The sequence below is a fragment of the Apus apus genome, chromosome 1 (genome assembly GCF_020740795.1).
Source record: "Apus apus isolate bApuApu2 chromosome 1, bApuApu2.pri.cur, whole genome shotgun sequence".
NCBI classification, from domain to species: domain Eukaryota; kingdom Metazoa; phylum Chordata; class Aves; order Apodiformes; family Apodidae; genus Apus; species Apus apus.
Genome location: NC_067282.1, coordinates 152,670,726 through 152,691,630, shown reverse-complemented (window position 1 = coordinate 152,691,630; position 20,905 = coordinate 152,670,726). Strand labels below are relative to the sequence as shown.

The window sequence follows — 20,905 nt, the reverse complement described above, 5'->3', positions numbered from 1 at the left end:
CTTAGAGAAATGGGCTCCAGACTGCAACAAGAAGCCGGGGCCAAAAAAATAACAAACTACTGTGCTGGGAACTCCTCTCTTCTTATCTCTTGCCGAGGAGGAAGCAATTTCTGTCCCCATTCTTCACATGATATTAAAGCCACAATATACGGGTTATTACAGCGTTAGTAATTTTTAATTAATTTATCATTTAAATTAACACACTTTTTATTTTGCCAGCAGTGGACTGCTACTCCCTCACTAGATTTTTCGCCTTGATACCCAGCCAAGAGGAGGATGGCAAGTTATGCTCCACCCATCTCCTCTCCTTTATAAAAGGAGCAGCCCCAAGTGCCAGTTTAGTCTCTCTTGCAGCTCGCAGACTAAAATAAAGACCCATCGGATCGCTCACCTCCTCTTCAATTTTACTTTTTCTGATTTTTGCTTTTTTGTTTTTTTCCCTTTCTTTCCTTCTCTCTTTCTTGCAACAGAGCACGGAAGGCAGCAGCAGCTCCACTCTGAGGCTTGTCAAGGCTCAGCGCACGCACGCACACACACAGACACACAACCCAGAGCGAAAACATTTGCTCTCACCTGTCTCCAAACCCAAAGGGAACCTCACGTCCAAGCAGAGCGCCAACACTTCGAGAGAGAAGGCACCCGAGCCAGAATCTAATGTGAGGGGAAGAAATCCAATGCACAGTAGCAACTTTTTTGCTAAAAACGCAAGCAGGCATAAGGAAGAAAAGGAGCATTTTAAGAAAATGACACCTTAAGGAAGAAGATTTTTTTTTTTAATTTTGCAACAAAGTTTGGAGAAGTTGTTTGTTGTGTTTTTTTAATTATTATTTCGTGCATCTTTTTCTAAGAACATTGAATCAGTGTTACTCGCATGTAAAAATATTTTACGTGTATATATATATATATTTAAAAGGAAGACACTCAAGAGGAAAAATAGCATGTGGACCACCTAGCAAAAGGCAATACCGAAGCATCCTTTGGGGCGAGGGGGGACGCAGACTCTGGATGTGGATGATTTTGAGGGACTGCATTTTTTTTCCCACTGGGCTTATGAGATAGCAAGAGAGGCGGGCGGCTCACCGCGCGTTACTTCTGCCTTCCCTCACCACCACCTCGTCCAAGGTCTCCAGCAACTCTTCCCGCCAGCAGCCCGGCTCGGAGGGGACATGGGAACGGGCGCAGCAGCCCTCGATGCCTGAGGCCGGGCGGCCGCGGGGCTGTCTGCGGGAAGCGCTTCCCCTCTCCCGGGGCTCGGCGTCCATGTGCCCGCAGCCGGCGGGGCCTGAAGTCGGGATGAATTTCGGCGTGGTCTTGGCGTTCATCCTCTCCCTGCCCCTGGCCCGCCTGGAGGTGAGTTGCGTGGCCGGCAGCGGGCGGGGCTGCCCAGCCCCGCAGGGCTGCGGGGGAGCGGCCGGGGGCCGAGCCGCTCGCCCCGCAGGTGCGGCGGGGTGAAGCCTGGGGGTGAAGGGGGGGGGAGAAGCTGAGCTGCGCGGCGGGGGGGGGCGAGGAGCCCGCGGCGGGCGGCGGTTTTCCTGCCCCTTTTCTGAGGGGAGGGCGCGGCAGGGGCGCTCCTGGCGGCAGCCCCCGGCCCTGAGGGCAGCGACCCTCGGGGGGGGGGGGGGGGCCCGGTTCCCCGCCTCCCCTCGGGAGGTGGAGGTCGCGTCGCCTCCCCTCAGGGTGGGTCACAGCGGGGAGGGCTTCACCTGGCAGCACACCCACCCCCGGGTACGTCCCGTGCTGGAGGGGAAGGGGAGACCAGGCTGAAGCGGTTGACGGGAGAGCAGGGATGCTGCTGGGGAGCCCCCCGGGAGCCCGCAGCCTCCTGCCCCGCCGCCAGCTTGTCCCCGGCGGCTGTCACCCCGGGGCACGGTGCCAGCCGGTGGCTCTGCCAAGCCTCTTGCCCTCTCCAGTAATTTCAGCGTACGGGAGGCAGGGAGCGAGGCCCGCTTGCCACCTCCAGAATAACGCAGCGTGAAACCCACCTTGTCATCACTAAGGGGCAAGGGGGCTTTGAAAGGGCTGAGGAAGGGGGACAGTGCGGCTGGAGATGCCAGCAGTGGGGCGGCACGGTTGTTCAGTGAGGTGTGTGTCTCGCTGGAGCCATGGGAAGAGGCAGGAGATGCGTGTCTCTGCTGCGCTTGCACAGTCACGCCAGCGTCTTGTCCTGCAGCCCTCCTGCGCACTCTGCTCGGGAGGGAGCCAGGCACAGGGTGGGGGCCAGGGGGTGGATGTGGCTGGTGAACGTACACCCCAACCCTCCTTGGTTTCCCTGTGTGGAAATCAAAGCCTCACCCTGAGCTGTGGTCAAGGATGAGGAGCCCCAGGACCCCAAATCTTTTGACCTCTCCTGCCCTGTATCAATGTGTGATTGCATGCAGATTGAGGGGAACAGAAAGCTCCTAACATTTAAACACAGGGCTCAGTTCCCACTTCAGGTCTGCTCCAGGTGGCAAAACTGTGGGTTGGATCTGCAGCTGGAGGGTTGTCACGGGCAGGAAATACTCCTTCCACCAAAACTTTTCTCCATTTGCATCATTTCTTTCTCTTCCTTTCTCGTTTTCGGGCAGCCCATCTTGTGGGCGGCAGGGAAGGGTGTTGGGTACAAAGCATCATCGCATCACCTCCTTATGGGCCCGTTTTGCCCTTGCCCAAGCCGCAATGGGAAGCAGTTAGAGCTGTGGGCTACCCAGTGGTTATGTTTGTTTTGGGCAGAGGATGGTATTTCCTCTGTGGGTGGCTCAGATCTTTTTCTCCCATGCAATGTGAAACATCAGCTATGGTTGGCGCTGGGGAAGGGTGAGGATGGAAGTGTCTGATTGCAGGGGGCTGTTACTCTGCGCTGTGTGTAATCCCATTAAAAGACTGCTCAGTTCTATGACAGCCTAGTAGGGTTACAGTTTGGGAATTCTGACTCTAGGTTTGTTGGGAGGAATCATAGTATTTTTTAGTTTATGACCAGAAGGTATATGCTTGGGTAGATGCTTCTGCCTGCAGCCAGTCCCCACACCTACTTTGAGGGCAGTGTCTTGCACCTCTGCTCCAGGCCCATACAACATGACTCCTACCAGGATCCTGAACCATAGTCATCCTCTGAATGGGGCTTACACCTCCTCCCCAGCCCTGCCAGAGAAAGTGCATGGGGAACAATAGCTCCCCCTGATCAGCAGAGGCCTGAGCCGGGAGATGGAGCCTCCTGAGTCCCTCTCCCTCTTCGATCACACCCATCTGGAGCTGGAGAGCCCTGGAGCTCTTCCAGCTGCAGGGAGTATGAGCCTCAGTGGGAAGGTATTTGCCAGTTGGGACGAGAGGATGCTAAACCAATTTGCATTTGCCCTGCGGACTCTAATAGTTGCCTTGCAACATTTACAGAGGATGAGCTGAGCCCAGTGTGGTTGTGCTGGGGTGAAGCCCCACTGGCAGGGCTTTCTGGAATTCCCGAGGAATGGGGTGCGGCCGGGCGCTTGCTTATAACCTGGGCCCAGCTCTGCATTGCGTCTTCCTGGTGCAAGGCTCCGGGGCTCTTCCTGAGTCTTCCTAGCATGAGGCTGTGACAAGGACAAAGTGGTGGAAGCCAGGATGGATGACATGTCTGGGGTGAGCTCGTGGAAGGAGCCAGGCGAATCATCCCTGCCTCCCTCTCTCTGTCAGCTGATGCACAGCAGCAGGAGGGAATGACAGTGGCTCCTGTGCTCTTTCCAGTGCTGCTGGTACACAACCAGCCCCGGGGGTGGAAATGCCTCCAGCCCTCGCAGGAAGGTGCAGTGCGAGTGCAGGGAGCAGGGTGGGGCAGTGGAGTCCCCCTTGAAATGGGAAAAGGGTGGGTAGGTCTGGCTGTATTTTAGGAACGTGGGATAGATCAAACGTTAAGTTTGATTCTTTTGAGGGAGGAAAACATAATAAGCTGCCGTCCCGTGTGGAGGGGCTTGTGTGAGAAAGGTTGTGCCTGCTGTGGGGAGAGGCATGCCTGGTCCTTCAGCAGGCGTGTGTTGGGGTCCCCCTGTAGCCAGGAGTGGTGCTGGAAGGGTGGAAGCCCTGTGTCAGGGGAGCAAGAGCCTCTGGGGTTCAGCTGGCTTGTGGCAGGTGCTGCCAGTCTTGCTCTCTGCCAGGGAATGCAGTGGAGTCTCCCCTCAGGGTCCTCGTATCAGCTTCAGAGGGAACTGAAAAATGCTGTTTGTTTGGGTTTTTTTGCCTGGCTGATCACTCAAGACCTTGCTGCCAAGATCCCCTGCTCTGGTCTGTGTGGATGTGCTTGAGAAAGTCCTCCTCTCCTGGGCAGAGGAGCAGATAGCCGGGTGCTTCCCTGCCCTGGGCCAGTGGTGCTGCTACCCTTCTGTCCTTTTGTGTGTGGTCACATGTGGATATGGAGACACATGACCCAAAATAAAAAGAGGACTGGAGCAGTCCTCACCTTGGGAGTGTCCTTGGCTGGTTTCTTTGAGCCCCGAGGATCTGCCTTCCCTGCCGGTTGCACAATCCTTGCTGCCTCCTACCAAGTGAGACACACCTTCGGGTACAATTCTTAAATCCTTGCTGATGAATAGCTGGAGGGAGGACAGGAGCACAGCCAGCACAGCCCTGCATATTCCCTGTGCCACCTCAGCAGTGGCTGATGGCAAGCGGACCTTGCAGCATCCCTGGTGCTCAAATCATACATTGGTGGGAAGCTCCAGGGGCAATGGATGGTGAGATTAAGGGTGAGGCTGATTTTGGAGGAGTGTGTGTGTGTGGGGATGGGGAGAATGTCCTGGCTGCAGGGCATTCCTGCATGTGTTTCCAGGTGCTCTGCTGCTCTGTGTCAGCTGTGCCCTGGCTGTCACCCCCCAAGTGCCAGCAGCCTGCAGAAGAGGAGAGGACATCCCTGCCAGGGAACTGGCAGAGTGGGGGGTACCCCTGTGGAGCGGGGGAGAGCCAGGCACTGGGGGCAGAGGGAGGGAGGGTGGGGAGAACAAACTCACTTTCTTCTAGGAATTTGGGGCCTCACAGGGATATGAGGCCAGGCCTTGGGGCACTTGACAGCCAGCCAGGAGTCCATTGAGACAAAAGTCTTCTTTGATCTGCCGCGCAGTTAGAAAAGGAGTTTGTTAACCTATGTTAGACAAATAACTCCAGAGGAGCCACTAAGCAGGAAAAGCACCAGCTGTTTGGGCTGGTCTGTTGGGGATCCCACCTCCTGCAATTCTCCTCCACCTTCTGGCCCCATGGGATTAGGTGGAGGTGGCTGAGGGTCCTCTGCTTCCCTGTGTCCCAACCTCACCAAGTGCCCCGAGCCCGGCTGTGTGCAGTGCCCGATCTTAGGGACAGCCAGGCATAGGGCTGGGATGAGGGGCCAGAAGCATGGCTGTTCCCAATCACAGACCCCAAAGGCAGCAAGGCTCAAAACATGCAGCTCAGATATGCGTAGCTGCTCCTAGGCCAGCCTTGGACACGGTTCTGCAGCACTAGCGGAAAATAAGGAGCTTCACAGGCTTGCAGTTGTCACTGGCAGAGCTGCCTCACAGACCCCAAGGAGGAGGACAAGATTATGAGCCATGTGGGCTGGTGATATGCTGTAGCCATGCTGATAGTATCTGCAACAAGAAAAAACTGTCACCTAAAACTGCTGCTGTGAGCAGGGAGGGGAGCTTATTCCTACAGGCAGTCCCCAGCAATCTGGCTCCCGAGGGCCTGCATTTGCAATCCCTGATTCATATCTGTTCCCCCTGCTCAGTGAGCAAGGTGACACCTCCCAGCTTTCCTCCGAAGTCACCCAGCCTCGTAACACCTGCCCACGCTCTCCCCCAGCGAGTGCCAGAGTTTAAAATAAAGTTCCATTTCCTACACATATTAAGTGTCAGGAAGGACCAGGGGCAACAGTGCACAGCAGCATTCGTGCACAAATGCATTTGGCTGACAGGTGCAAACATTACAAAGCCTGCAATTTCACCACCCAGCGCTGAGCTCTGGCTGCAAGTACTAGGAATTGCAAATGATCCCTTTTCCAGTAAACGCCGTGTGTGGCGCAAGGCAGGGAAGTGTTGCAGAGCCTCTCTGGCGCTGGGCTGTTGGTCCCACTCTTCCTCACGCGGCAGGAGTTGTCAGAAGGCATCTTCATTTCGCAGCTATTCAGTGATCCCTGAATTATACAAGTCTCTCTCTTGCTGTGCATTCATCATTGATGCTGCTTCCTTCTCCCTCGGAGACTGAGGAAGTAATGCCTGGGGATGTAAAATCTGCTTTTCGCTGCAGGCGGACAGCCAGACCTGTGGTGAGATGTGACAGTGCCAGGGACAGAGCGGGGCAGAGAGGCCCGATCTGACATGAGCTCTCTGGTGGATCTGGCTGTGGAGATTTAAGACACTAGCGTTGTCTGCTCTGCAGCTATCCCAGGAGGTTTCTGCCCCGTGACTTGTGCTGCAGCAGCCTTCAAGCTACCGCGTCCTAGTTTAAGTTACAATATTAGAGGGTGGGCTAGAAGGCCTGAGGAAGGAGCGCTCCTGTTGCCACGTTAGTAGAGGCAAAGGGCAGGTGGCCAGTGGACAAGCACATGTGGTGGTGTCAGGGTGCCAGGCTCAAGCAGCCATGCAAAAGTGGCCACAGGCTTGGCCTAAAGCCCTCAAGGTTTAAAAGCCAGCGTTTAACCACCTGCCTGGCTGTTTTCCTTAAGTCCAAGTGGAAGGGAAATGTTCTGCACTGAAGGCAGGCAGGGAGGGAATAGCTGTACATTAGAAGACCACACACATGCCACCAGCTCCCCATAAAACCCCGCATGAATATCCCTGCATTTCCCAAGAGCACGAGCCAAGTCTCCTCTCAGTTACAGGGGCATGTGTAGGGCTGTGGCTCAGACGGCACCCAGCGCCTGGCTGAAAGAGCAGCTTTTCCGCATGAGTAGCCCTGAATGAAGAGAGCTGGGAGCTAAGCAAACACTTTGGCCAGTACTTTCCTCCGTCTCTTTTTCTAGTCTTTCGGAAGTATGTTTTAATCAGTGCTTGCTTTCCCACACCGCTCCTTTGTAGTCTTGTTAAGTGCTGTCACTGGGGCCCATTCAAGCCTGGTGGCAGAGGAAAATTCCCAAGAGATTGATGGCGTCGCACCTGCCTGCACCAACCCTGAATTTGGCCCATCGTCTGATGTCTGTAAACCTGCTTACTGAAGGTTTTTTGGCACTGGCATGCAATGACATCCAAACTCCCACGTGTTTCTTCACCCAAATTAGCTCCTTAGCCCACTGCCTTGCCCAGCCTTTTGCATCCTCCCTGCAGAGTTTGTGGTTTTACTGCGGGCTCAGGCCGGAGCAGCCTCAGCTGTGAAGCTCAATCTCCCTCTACAATCCCCACCTTTTTTTTTTTTCTTTTTTAAAGAGTATGCAAATGGTGTATATTATTGGGCCTCTGTGGTTTGAAAATACACGCGCACGCACACGCACATACACACGATATCTCACAAAGCCCGTGAGAGTGTTTCATAACAGGGAAATATTGGGAAGGTTTTATCTGATAGCATAAGGGAAGTCTGTTAAAACGCCTTTACTGCAGGCCGCAGGACTAAGAAGCCACCTGTAGAAGTCATCCGGCACCGGTGAAGGAAGCTTTGCCGGCTGATTGCATAGCGTTCAGGGCTCTGCTGCGCAGCCCGGGCGTTTTTTGGCTTTTTCAGTCTCTTGACTGCTTTGTGAGAGGCAGCGAGGGGGGCTCTCTCGCGCAGGATTCAGGCTCATGTCTTCATCAGGGCATGTCTTTGTGTTTCCTTGGTTCTTTCGTGCCTCCTCCGTGCTCCTGTGATTCCCCTGACTCCCCCTCCATGACGCGGTCAGTATTTGCAGATCACCTCTCTAACGCTTGTTTCTCCCCTTCTTTTCTTTTTTTGTCGCCTGACAGGGGGACCCCATACCTGAAGACATTTATGAGATTTTGGGTGGCAGCTCGGTGCGCTCCATCAGCGACCTCCAGCGCGCCCTGCGGATAGACTCCGTAGGTAAATCTCTTCACCAAACACTCTCTATTTATTCTTAAGTCTTGGTGGGGGAGGGAGGGGAGATTCTGTTTTCCAGCAGGCACACTATCAACAGACCTCGCTATAAATACAGGATTCAGTCAGGAGCCAAGACCTGGCTGTTTACACACCTAGACCCCCTGAAACCTGTGGGAGTTAGGTAGCTGGATGCCTTTTTAGACCTCCTCCTAATTGCCTGGTCTATTGAGGGACATTGGCTTCCAAAAATGATAAGAGGTGGGCAAGGTGAATGCAAGGAACTGAGGTCAGCACATTTCACCTTGCGAGATGCACAGGCAGCAGGGCTTGAATTAGCCACGGAGGTGGAGAAATGGGAGGTGGAAATGGGGTGATAGAGGAAGAAAGGGCTGAGTGAGTTCTTCGGTTTAGCATCCACAAAAGGCCACGGACTCCCAGGGGCTGTCAGGATGAAAGCGCCATAGCACGTGTCTGCGGGTGAGGTACGGGACAGGGGCTAAGTCAGGGTAGCGTCGCTTCACCTCCTGCCCGTAGATAAGAGCTCCGGGGGCTGCAGGGCCTTGGGGTCACTTGGCCAGGGCTGAGCACAGAGAGCGGCAGGAGCAGTGAAGCGTGGAGGGGTCGGCACGTGTGGGAATTCGAGCACGCGCCACGGCGGCTGGGCTGGCCCAGGAATTTATTTATAAATGGTCTCTTCAGAGCAAATTCCTTTCTATTCTAACCCTGCTCCCGCCCGTCATTCCCCCGGCCCCCCCCAGCTCGCCTTCTCTCTCGTGTTTTGTCTGTTTGGAGCTTTGTAATCCTTGCCGAGACACTATCTACGGGGGAACAGAATTTCCTGCTTTTGTTTCCTATGCCAGTCCAACCACTGGCGCAGTCTCAAAAGCATTCCCGCTGCCTTTCAAAACGGCCCTGGAGGGGCAGAGGGGGGGAGAGAGCGAGGGGGAGGGCACCAGCTGCGTTCAGCTATTGTTTGCCTTAGAAAGAGGCAACGAGGCTCCCCACCACCACGGCCGCTCCCTGCCCTCACCAGTTCCCTCCTCCTCGTCCGTGAGCCACACAATGGGGCAACTTCCAAAATTAGCTGTGCTGGATTGTCCCAGGCTGGTCCCCCCTCCGCCCCAACTGTCTTCAGTGCTGACCTGGGGTGTAGGAGGACAACCTAGGGGAGGGAGTGACCCGGTTTTCAATAGGAGATTTGTTTCCAGTCAACAGTTGTTGCTGTTGGTTTTTTTCCCCCCTCTCTCTCTTCTGATCGACTCAACCTCTGCTCACAAGGCAGCCCCCACCCTTGTTTGATAAAATGCCAGGCAGCACAGGATGGAGGGGTGGGGAAGAATGGCTGAGGAGATGCGTGCAGTCTGTCATGTCCTGGTGTCTAAGGAACAGCTACATCTCTATTGCAGTTACTAACCACCCTCATGGTTAAGAAATAAAATGGGCTTCTCTAGTTGGCTTGAAAAGCCCAGGGGTACAGGAGGAAGGCTGCAGGGCTTGAGTCACTGGTTTCACTTCAGGTCCCAGATGGGAAAGCCTGGTCAGGGAGATGGGAAACGGTGCTGCGAAGCTGTCTCTGCATTGCACCCTCTGGCTTTCATCTACTCCCAGATAGTAACGGAGGGGCACCACCATTCACTTGCCCTGTGTGGAATTAGCACATTAGCAAATAAGTGTATTAGCAAGATAATCTCAAAGCAGCTGGAGCTGTTCCCTTTGCTGTCCATGCACCCTGTATGTGTCACAGCTGCTGCCCTCCACTGACATCACAAGGAGCCAGGATTAGGCAGCTCCAGGAGGGAGGTTAGCTGAGATTCTGCTCTCCAGAGCTTAGACGCTACTGATACTACTTATTACTTACTACCCCGTACTACTTACTGCAACTCCAACAACAGAGGTGTGTAGACTGGGAGTCATCTCCCTGAACCGTGTTTGCCCACAAAGCAGGCATGGCCCTCTAAGCCAGTCATCCAAACATCTTCTGTAGCCCCTAGAGAACTACATATCCTTCTAGGGCATGATCCACCAGATCTCATTTTGGGTGTCTGCCTCAGGGTGAGACGGATGCTGTCCTAGAATTGATCATGCCTGTCCAGCAGCTTTAAAGGGTGTCTGTCTGGCCACCTCAAGCATAGATGTTGCCTGGTCAGGCACACGATTCCTGCCTTGTGAATACAGCCTCTGTACACCCATCCCAAACCCTTCAGCAATTGCTTCAAAGCTGAGCAGAGAGCAAAGTCTCTGCTCCCCCTAATAAGAAGGCAGGGCTGAGGAAGAGGAATGGGACATGATAGGTATGGGAAGTCTGTTCCAGTGCACATCTGATAAACAGAGATCTTCCACTGGCCCCAAATTGCCTTTAAGAAAATTGCTCCCTTGATGCTGACGTCCATTCAGCTTCCTTCAGCTGCTAAAGCAGGTCAGAGAAGGAAAGAGCTGTGGCTGGGTGGGAGCTATCTCCAAGAGCAGCCATTGTCTGGAGCTCAGGAGGGGCTGTGTGTTGGAGTGCTCCATGGGGATTCTGGGCATTTCTCTATTCAGCGCTTCCTATGGGAAAAAGCAGTGGGGTGGGAGAGAACTGCTCAGGGCTGGCCTGAATGCTATCTGTCTTCCTCTCCCATCGCTGACTGAACTACCCCCAGATCCTGCAACTTACCTTACAGTAATGTAGGAGAAAATTAATTTAAACTTTATTTTTCTGTTCTTCTGTTATAAAACTGACTCTAACCTAGAGTGGCTGCAGTGGGTTAGAAGAGGGAACACAAGCACCCCACCTCCCACCCATCATTGCTTGCCCTCTCACCCCCAAACTCTCTTAGTCCCAAGCCACCCCAGCAAGGCACCTCAGTGTTATATACCAAACTTTCTGCTGGTCCCATCTGGTCTTTAATCCTCCTTGCTCTATTCTGGTCTCAGACTGGTGATTTGAATCCCTCAGGATTCCTGACACCCTCTGACATCAGAAAGCCCTGCCATAGACATTGTAATTCTTGAGCTTGCGTTTTCATCTTCCAGACCTGGCTGGGACTCCTTTTTCACAATAGACTTGTTGCTTTGAGCTGCCTAGTCTGAGCCAGGGGCAAACCTGGAGTGTCAAGTACCCCAGCAGAGCTGTGACCTTGCTGATGGATTTACACCTAGCATGAGATACTGGGGCCATGGCTTATCCCACATCTCTGCACTTTGCCTGAGGAACAGAGCACAGGTGCCTGCCATCTTCTCATGCCTCTACCTGGTGCTACTAGGTCATGTCTTTCCCTTTGCAGAGGAGGATACCTCGAGCCTGAGCTTGAATACAACTCAACCTGGTCAAAACCCTGTGGCCCTGTCTCGAGAGCGACGAAGCCTAGGTGAGTCAGGGTGTTGCATCTTGTGATTGTTGGGACACTCACCTGAGAAGCTGTGGCTGGGTGTAGATGCATGTCTGTGACACATGTGGGGGGTGTATATGGATATGGAGAGAGATGAGAAGGAGGGGCTGGGCCTTGTGTAGGATCTAGGTGTTATGCTCCAGGAGGGTAGGAGAGAGAGGCTGGAGCTCTGCAAACTGCTGTGCTTTAAATACCCCTGGTGCTGATTTGCTCTAAGGAAGTGTCACCTCCTGCCTAGGACTGCCACTGCAGTGAGAACCATCATTTTACTGGGACGTCCTCCACGGGGTGCAGCTCTGTCCAGGGAGGGAGCTGGAGGGGTGGGAGGAGGAAAAAGAACATCTGTGTATGTGTGAGAGCTGTGTGGGGTCTTTCTCTTGAGTAGAGGTGGCTGCAGCGGGTTGGTAACAGCTGCAAAGACTGTTTCATCCCACCTTCTTCTCTTGGCCCTCCACAGATGCTCTGGCAGCAGCAGAGCCAGCTGTCCTCGCAGAGTGCAAGACGCGGGCGGTGGTCTTTGAAATCTCCCGCAACATGGTGGACAGCACCAACGCCAACTTTGTGGTGTGGCCGCCCTGCGTGGAGGTGCAGCGCTGCTCTGGGTGTTGCAACAACCGCAACGTGCAGTGTCGCCCCATGCAGATTCGTGTCCGGCACGTCCAGGTACAGGAGATGCCTCTCTCTGCTTCCTCCTCCCACAGCCCTCCTCCATCCCTACCCCCCAAAACCAAAGCCACAGCGGGTCTCAGGTGCCAAGGCTCGCAGAGCTGTCCCCCCACATCACCACTGCGGCCACATCTTCTGCATGAGTCACGCAGCGTTGCAGCCTCTGGCGCAGGGTGATGTCCGGTGCGGGGTGACATCTGTCAAGCCAGCTGCTCGGAGGGCTGGTGCTGTCCAGCAGCTGGGGACTGTCACCATAGTGGAGCTACAGGGCCTGGTTCCCAGCTGCAGCTCCACACCGGGGCTATATCTGTGGCTGGAGGTGGCCTTGTCTGCTGTGTTAGAGGAGAAACAGGACGCTTTTGTCATTCTTAATGCAAAAAAAGAGGAGGGCTTGCAGTGTCAGTGCTCTGTCCCCTCGCTGCTGCTGCAGCTTCTTCCCAAGACACACACTGGAGCAGTTTCTCCTCTTTCTCATCCCCACGGTTACCACCTGACCCACTCCAGCAGCAAGCAGACACTTGATGGTCAACTGCTTGCTCTGATCCTGCCCTCCTCACAGCTACCAGTGATCCCCTCACAGCTTCCTCCCAGACAACTTGTTTAAAAATATTACTTGTCCCGTACTAATCCTCTGCCTGAGCTGTAAGAAACTGCCCCAGGCAGGCAGCAGAGGTTGGCTAGGAGAGGTTGTATTCACACAGTCCTTTTCATCAGGAAATTCCTTTCTCAGAAAAGCCAGGCTGAATGGGGAAAAATGGGGGGGGGAGCAGGAGTTGTTTTTGTGGAAAAAACAAGTGAGGGGTCAAAAGCCAGCCTGAAAAAGTGACCTGGAAATGGTTTCTTTGAGGACAGAGGTCTCCCTATTGTTTGGCTGGAAGTGTTTGTCTAGTGAGCAGCGTGTGGCCTGAAGCGTGTGGAGTGGGCTTTCAAGGAAAGATAAACAGCCTGGCTGCTTTGGCTCTGGCTGAGGGATGCTGCTGGGGGCAGTGGGCTTAGAGGAATTTAATCCCAGACGCGCGGCAGCGCAAGTATTTATAGCTTGTGGAGCACTTCAGGGACCGCAGTCATGTTAGATAAGCTGAGTGGGGTCAGGTCTGGCTGCTTCTGGAATGGGAGGACCCCCTAGAAAGCTCGTGCCCTGTGGTGGGATGTGGAACAGTGAGTCTTCCCTCTGAGTCAGCACTGGTGGAGAGTCCGAGGGAATTTCCAGAGCACCGCCTTTCCCATGAAGCACAGAGCTGAGGGCTTCAGCCCTGCGAGTTATTAAAGAGCTTGAGACAAATTCAGACAGGCCTCAGCAGAGCTGATGAAGCTGCGCTTGCTTGCATCGGGCCCGAGTTTTTCTCCTTTTGCCCTCCCTGTAGGATCCCATGGCAATTAATTCTGGTTGGCCCCAGGTCTCCGCCATCACATCGGTCAGAATCAGGCTAGTGTGTTCTGCACGTCCCATGTTTCTGACTGTGATCAACCAGTCATCCTGCTCAAGCAGCGGCAATAATTGGGAACAGGGGAAATAACCAGTCACATCCGAACTTGCCTGGTCTAGGTCTGCTCTGCTGGTGTGTGCAGAATGAGCTCCCATACACACCACCCCTGAATTTGAACCGTACTCTATAAACTGCCTCCTGACCCTTTAGGAAGAAAGCCAGTACTGAAGTGTGCTGACGCTGATTATTTCTGCAGAGCAGGAGCTAAAGCTGTATTCACCTTTTGCTTGCCTCCCTCTTCCAAATAGGTGAACAAGATCGAATTTGTCCAAAGAAAGCCAAAATTCAAAAAAGTCGTTGTGCCTTTGGAGGACCACGTGCAGTGTCGGTGTGAAGCAGTGTCCCGTCCGCCCCCCAGGAACAGCTGGCCAGGGCCACGTGAACAGAGACGTAAGGATCTTGGCATTAGTAGAGGGGAGGGAGGCATGAGAAGAGAGGCTGGAGAGAGAGGAAAGAGCCCTCCACTGGTTTTAGTCTGCTTAGTTCCAGTGATTCCCATGGGCCTTCACTGGCTTATACCAGCTGAGGGACCTTTCTCAGGATATCTGCCTGCCAGCAAGGGGCTGAAACTGAGAGTAATGAAGGAGGGGAAGGCAAGAGGTGAGAGGAAGGGCATCGTGGGAAAAGGCAGAGGGCAGAGACTGCACAGGACAGAGGACAAGGGACAGAAGAACAAGAGAAGGAGGCCTTGTGGCCCTCCTAATGCAGAGCTCTTTGTTGATAATGTGTGGAAAAAGATATTTCAACATGACCCAGCTGTACAGACACTCTCCCCTCTGTTTTGGCAGGCTTGTCACCATCGTTCACCACAGCCGCTGTGTCACAGAGGCAGCGAGTACGCCGGCCGCCGGCACAGAAGAGGAAACATAAGAAGTACAAGCATGTCAATGATAAGAAAGTGCTGAAAGAAATCCTCATAGCATAGAAGTGCTGGCAGGGGAGAGAGAGCACAAGGCAGGTAACAGCAAGCTGCTTTTCCAGTCGGGAGAAATGCGTTCCCAGGACACAGTTCTGCCGAGCACCTCGGACACTTCCCACAGCACCAGCTGCACTTTTCAGCGTGGGGTTACTGCAGGGCTTGGCTGTGATAAAACTGGGGCTGAAGAAAGGGGAAGGACTAGGCTGGGACCCAGCGCGTGCATCCTATTTATGTCTTTATGGCTCTACTTAAGGTTGGAAGGATCATGCCGCAACCATATTTGCCCTCAGGCCCTTCCCTCTCCTTTCTCTGCCTCCCTTACAGGCAGAGTCTGACTTCTTTCTACACCTAAATCCCCTTGGGGTCCACGTAATTCATCTCTTCTGCGAAGCAACTCCTGTTCTCCTTTCTCTATTGATTCTCTGTTGAAAGCAGAGAATTAATGTTGCTCTGGGGATTCCTTTTCCTCTTATTTCATTAGCTGAGTTGGCAAAAAGACTGAAAAGAAAAGCAGCAACACTTTTTGTACATCCTTCTCCTCACGGGAAGCCTATATGCATAAAAAAGGTCATACCAGGGGAAAGGAGAACTGGAATCTCTGGCAAGAGATCTGGACTTTGTCAGCCCAGGGTCTGATTCTTCTCTCCTGGACTTGTGTAAACAGGAGTAATTCCCTCGTCATCAGAAGAATTTCAGTGGTACAAGGGAAAGGAAAATAAGCCCTGGTTCCCCGTGAGAGAGGGGAAGGTGCAGAAAAGAAAGAGTAGCCAGGGCACCGACCTGAGAGGGGGGAGGTTAACAGGGAGAGCCCTGGCCTGTGACTCAGCAGTTCCAGCTTCTGCCACTGTCCCTTCAACAGGCCTGAGCTGCTCACTTCATGTTCTCTTCCCCTCGCCTTGGAAGAGGGGGACGATGGGCTTCCACAGCAGGGCGTTTCAGGAGCTGGGGATGAGGGGCTCCAGGCAGTGTCTTGGGATTGGTATTCCCACGCTTAGCACTATGGGGATGCTGATTATCCCAGGATCTTCCTGGCCAGCCCCAGGTTCCCAGGGTAGAAATGCAAATCTCAGCTCTGGCTCAAGCTGTTCAGGAGAAAAAATAGAGAAGGTCAAAAGCTCTCCTGGGCTTCTAGTCTGACACTTCAACTCAAACATTTCCAGAGGAGAAAATGGGAGAGGAGAGGAGTTGCAGGAACAGAGGGTTACATATTCTAATACTGTGTCTGTTTTTATTTCTCTTCCAGGTTTATTTAATATATTTGCTGTATTGCCCCCATGGGGTCCTTGGAGTGATAACTTTTCCTCTTTGTCTGTCTGCCTCGACGTCTGATTCAGACGGCAATTGGTGCTTCCCTTTCCATCAGTGGACCTTCTCCCACCAAAGCCTCTCCCTTCTTTCATTTATTAGCATACTTTTAAAGTTTTACACAAACACGGAAAGGACAAACATGATCTATATATATATATGTATGAGAAAAGAACAAAGTACAAGTAAAACCTTGAACCCAGACACCCACAACATGCAACGAGGACAGGATAATGCCTTCCCTGCTCCAGAGGACAGGATGGAAAATGTGAAAAGGAAAGTGGGTCCAATTTCTTCTGAGGGGAGGACAAAAACGAATGGTCAGCGAGCGGAAGGGGAATATTCTCTCTTCCCCTCATGTTTCTGGTAAGGCTGGGGGGCCCAGCTGAGATCAACACTTGCACTGGACCTATGTTTTGAAAACAGGCATATCTCTGATTGTGAGCGGCAACCCACGATGGAAAATGCACTAAGGACTTTTATCACGCTACCTGGACAGATATATATTTTTAATGTGCGTGTGTACATTTTATTTCAAAGAAGAAAAACCAAAACCACTAAGATACACAACATCTCGGGGAACAGAACACAAAAAAAAAAAAAAGAAGAAAAAGTCAAAACAAAAAAAGCGAAGAAGCCAAATGCATTCCCCCCCTCCCTTTCCCCTCCTGCTCCTGGTGCTGACTGGAAGGTGTTTGGATTGTGGGGAAGGAGGAGGTGGTGGCAGGATCATCTCCACGCCCCCGGCCCCTGCCAAGAGGAGCCATCTTTGCACATGTTGGTGGAGAATTCAACTTTCCAGGCTCGGACTCAGAGTATTTTTTAAATTTGCTCTGTATGTGTGCGCGTGTATATCTGTGTGTATATACGTGTGAGTGTGTGTGTGTATGTGTATTTATACATGCATATATAAATATATACATATATATATATATGTTCTTAAATGGATTTCATTCCCCAGTGGCAGGAAGCTCAGAGGCACGCGCATGCATCCGCTTCGTTGGGCTGGCAGAAAAGAACACTGTTACTGTAACGTGCCTACAAGGTCTGGGATGGGGCAGGCAGGGACATCATCTGATCTCTCTCTATCTTGTTGCCCTTTTCTCTCGCTCTCCACCAACCCCCCAGCACAACTTCCTCACAGGAGGCAAAGTGGCACCACAACAAGACCAACAACAGCCAAACTTAGAAGCATGACTTAATCTCCGTGAGCTCCCTTGCCTGCTCTGTGGTCCTGGAAGCAGAATCATGTCATCCCCCCGGGGTTTTTAACCCCTTCACAGTGTCCTGCACACTGTGCCTTCACTGCCCTCTCCCTGCCAGTGCTCCTTCATCCCCCATTTTTTCCCCTCACTTTTTCACTATCAAATTCCTTCTGAATTCTGCCCATTAGGTGTTCCAAGCCCACCTAACTTGGAAGTTGGTCCAAGATGTGGGCAGCTCAGTATAGATATAGAGAAAGAAATTAGGATGGCCTTTGTACTTGGCAGCAGCTGGCTGAGACAGGAGAGCTCAGAGGACAACTGGAGGGTCTGTTGTAGAGTCCCTCCCAGGCCACTGACTGCTCCAGAGGAGGGAGGAGAGGACTCTGCAGGCAGGGGCTACTTCTACACACCAAATACTCAGTCACCAGTTGCAGAAGTCTTGCACATGATGGGAATTTCCAGCTTCACCTCAGAGTCCTGCTCCTGGGTTGTGCCGTGCTGGGCGGTGTAGAGTGACACATGAAGTTAGTGCCTGCCTCGAGCTAGCCAGGCAGTCTTCCCTCCTGCCTCCAGCCACTTCTCCCCTCACACACACACCTCTGTGTCAGGGCAAAGCCCCCGCAGGAGCTGGAGGAATGAGGCAAAGCTGCAACCTGGGAGTTGTAACGAGTTGTGGAGGGACCCAGCCCTCACCTCCTGCAAGCCCAGAGCACTTCTCGTACCGCTGCCGAGGCTCCCTCCCACCAACCCCGAGCCCTCAAGTCTTAAGACACTTTGTTCTCCTGTTCCAAGATCTGTTTCCTTTGGTTTGTAAAGATGGTGAGGTTTTATTTTATTTTAATTTTTTTTTGCTTTTTTTTTAAATGTAAGATTAATTTATACTCAGTACTGTATTTAAAGTTGTAAAAAAGAAAAAAAAAAGAAAAAAGAAAAAAAAAAAAGGAAACCAAACCTCTCAAATGCCATTTTCTTTTTCTTTTGTGAACTAAACAGAATGCAGAGGCCAAACCAGCTCAGTGCGGGGCAGAGTGGGATTCCCAGGGCCTCGAGTTTCATTTTCAGGACACTTATTCCGAGATTGCAGAGAGAAGCAACTGGAGCTGGGAAAGTCCTCAGAGCCCATGCACAGCCCTGCCCACAGCTGGCCAGCTGTGCTGCACTCCTCCTTCCTGCCTGTCACCCAGCACTCAGGCTGGTTTGAGATGATTCAGGTGCTGGGGATTTCACCTCAAAGAGGTCCCCTTCTCCTTAGCTGCTCAGTTCGGACACCCGGCCAGAATTTCCCTGTGCTTTCATCTGATCTCCAGATTCCTCTGCTTTGAAGAGCTTGGGACAGTTGGCACTGTTTACACTCGCCAAAGCTGTACAAACAGCCAGCCCCTTCCCTCCTTAGTCACATTGTCTAGACAACTGCAGCCCTTCCCTCGGCTGGAAAGGCCACTGTGCTTCCCTTTCCTCTGAGCAAGGGAGGTATCCCATATCTGGCCCTTGGGCACAACGCCTTGGGGAGCTAAGGCAGCTGCTGGCCTGTGCCTCGATTTTGGGGTCCCCCCGGCACATGCACAGCACCTCCAGTCCATGGCTCAGCTCTGAAGAGCGTAGACCCACGTGGGTGCTGATGCTATGACAGCACCCAGCTGGGTGTCTGGGTGTGCTCCAGGCTGTCCTCAGTGAACAAGCCTAGCACTCCCAGGTGTGCGCCTCGCTCCGGCACGGTTCATGTGGGATGACAACACGTTTCCCCTGATCCTCTGAAGGGAGCTGGAGGAGGGGTGAGTTCTATCTGCCCTCAGGGATGGAAAGCACAGGCAAAATCACAGCGAGGATAATGATCACATCCCTACTCTGATTTTGTTATGATAATCTGTTGGGAAGAAAGATTTTTGGCGTGAGACTTCTTTGAACTTGAGGGCCTACCAGCAGGGAATCTGGGGAGCAAGGACTGCAAAGAGGGGCAAAAGGCACAGGAGATAGGGTGTATCAGCCTGGACCAGGGGTGGGAGGGAGGGCTGGGCATCCCAGGGGGCCAGCACACAGCCTGGCCCTGGGGAGGGGTGTAAAAAACCCACCCTCAAGCGCCTGCCTCTGCTTTTAACAGCTGGAAATGAAGAGGCGCTGAAAGAAGCGCGGGCCCCGGGCGCCTGCAGCTCACACCTCCTCAGCGCCTCCCGCGCCCTTCGCTCGCCGCGCCTCGGCCGGCGCTCAGCGCGGGGCAGCCGGGGGGCAGGAGGGCAGGTGCCCGCCCCTCTTCTCCAGGCTGGTTTGCATCCACCCCACAGAGCCAAGCTTGAGAAAGAAGTCCTGGAAGAAGCACTGGGAGGGCTGCAGCGTGCCACTGGAGAGCATCTCCCTCTGTGCAGGGGTGCCAGCTGGGCTTGCCCAGTGTTACCGGAGATCTTGGAGGAGCCGCAGGGCTTGGCAGCTCTCCCTGGTTTAATGGCTCGACTGATGCTTTACCTAAAGGACCAGCCTCAGGATAAGTCATTCAACTGGAGGTTGAGCTTGGTGTTGGAGGAAACGCATCCAGCCTTTGAGGTGGCAGAGTGGCTTTGGTGATGGGTCTTCCTGTGAGAACACAGCTCCCAAAAACAGCAGACGCACAGGAGAGTGATCTTGATGGGATATTCAGGTGTAAAAAGCAAAACTCCATGTTTTAAAGCCACGGTTTAAGCTTCTTAGTGTTGAGGCTTTGCAATGCTAAAGCTGTCACATGATCAAACAAAGCAAAAAATCAGTTTGAAAGAGTTTCATCACCAGGCCCAGGGAAACCCTTGACCATTTGCTTATTTTATTGGCACTCAGTGAAAGGCTTAAGCTCACCCCCACGCTTGGCCACGGAGCAAAGGAAGGGCCTTCTTCAGCCCAGCCATGTGGCACGAAGCCCACACAGGCCTTCCCTTCCCCACACTCGGCTCATGCCTTCCTGGCATCAGCCGTGTCCCCCACCACAGCCACCCTGTCCCGCTGCCCGACCTGCCCACACTCTGGATGCAGCTAGAAGAGGGCTTGGTTGGAGCCACTGCCATCCCGTGGGATCCTGGGGTGGGACAGGGATGTGTCAGAGGGTGGTCTTGTCTTACTATCCATGTACAAGTGCCTGGTGGGCCCTGGGGGTGGAGAAGCTGTCTGTGCCAAGGGAAAAGTTGGGAACAAAAGGGAGGAAAATTTGAAGAATTAAAAGCTGTTTAGAAAAAAAACCACCACTAACAACAAAAACCAACCACCAAAAAATATCCGACAAAAAACCCTTGCCCGAGCATGCAGCTGTTCCCTGCTTGCCTTCATGCAGCCCATGACCAAATGGTGTGGCCCCCCTCCAAGCTGTGATCTGCCCGTGACCAAGTGAACTTGTTGCAGGCTTGGGAATTTCCCATCTTAAAAGACATGGCGAGGAAGCCAGGCAGCCTCGGCGGTTCTGGGCTTTAAAATGATTAAAGGAACAACAGGGCCCTCCAAAAACTGAGCAGGAAGAGGGTGGGAAGTGGAGGGAACCCCAGACTCTGGGGGACTCCCTGCAGCTAGTGCAGGCACTGGGTTAACCTGAGAGCCCCATTCACAGTGGTGGGTCTGTGGGGCTCTTGGCAGAGGAGCCAGGAGGGGAAAGAGATCAAAATGTAAAATTATGGATGGAGTCCTATACCCCTTTTCCTCTTCCAGCCAGGCAGACACCCAACGGGACTCTCTGGGCACTGATGGACTGCCTTGTGTTCCCAATGAAGGCCACAGGGAAACTGGGAGGAAAGCAGCCTGGAGGGAAGCAACTCCCTTGTAATTACTAACTCAATAAAAGAAGCTGTTTGCAAGTGATTAAGCAGCAACCCAAACACGGCGGGGAGCTGGGCAGCAGGGAGGTTTGTGGCTTGACAGTCGATGCATGTTTCGAAATCTTTGCTGTGATTTAATATTTTTTTTTTAGGTTTTTTTTTTTTGCACATGCTGCAAAAACAAAAGATGGTGCAGAGATGTCAGGGAACTATCGCCACTGCAGGTCTTTCCCCAGCAGCT

The 20,905-nt window shown here is 53.1% G+C and overlaps 1 protein-coding gene across 2 annotated transcripts; it reads left to right on the top strand.

Annotated features, from left to right (window-relative positions):
- Positions 1 to 360: 360 nt before the first annotated feature.
- PDGFB (platelet derived growth factor subunit B) lies at positions 361 to 17,860 on the top strand. 2 transcript variants are annotated; one of them, XM_051607922.1, is made up of 7 exons: positions 361 to 1,350; positions 7,857 to 7,953; positions 11,214 to 11,297; positions 11,776 to 11,981; positions 13,720 to 13,861; positions 14,260 to 14,425; positions 15,634 to 17,860. In XM_051607922.1, the coding sequence occupies exons 1-6, from the start codon at positions 1,192 to 1,194 to the stop codon at positions 14,394 to 14,396; spliced, it is 825 nt and encodes a 274-aa protein (XP_051463882.1). In that variant the 5' UTR covers positions 361 to 1,191; the 3' UTR covers positions 14,397 to 14,425; positions 15,634 to 17,860. The 2 variants fall into 2 exon arrangements, with proteins under 2 accessions (XP_051463882.1, XP_051463881.1); XM_051607921.1 differs by having other exon boundaries at positions 14,260 to 14,429.
- The last annotated feature ends 3,045 nt before the right edge of the window (positions 17,861 to 20,905 follow it).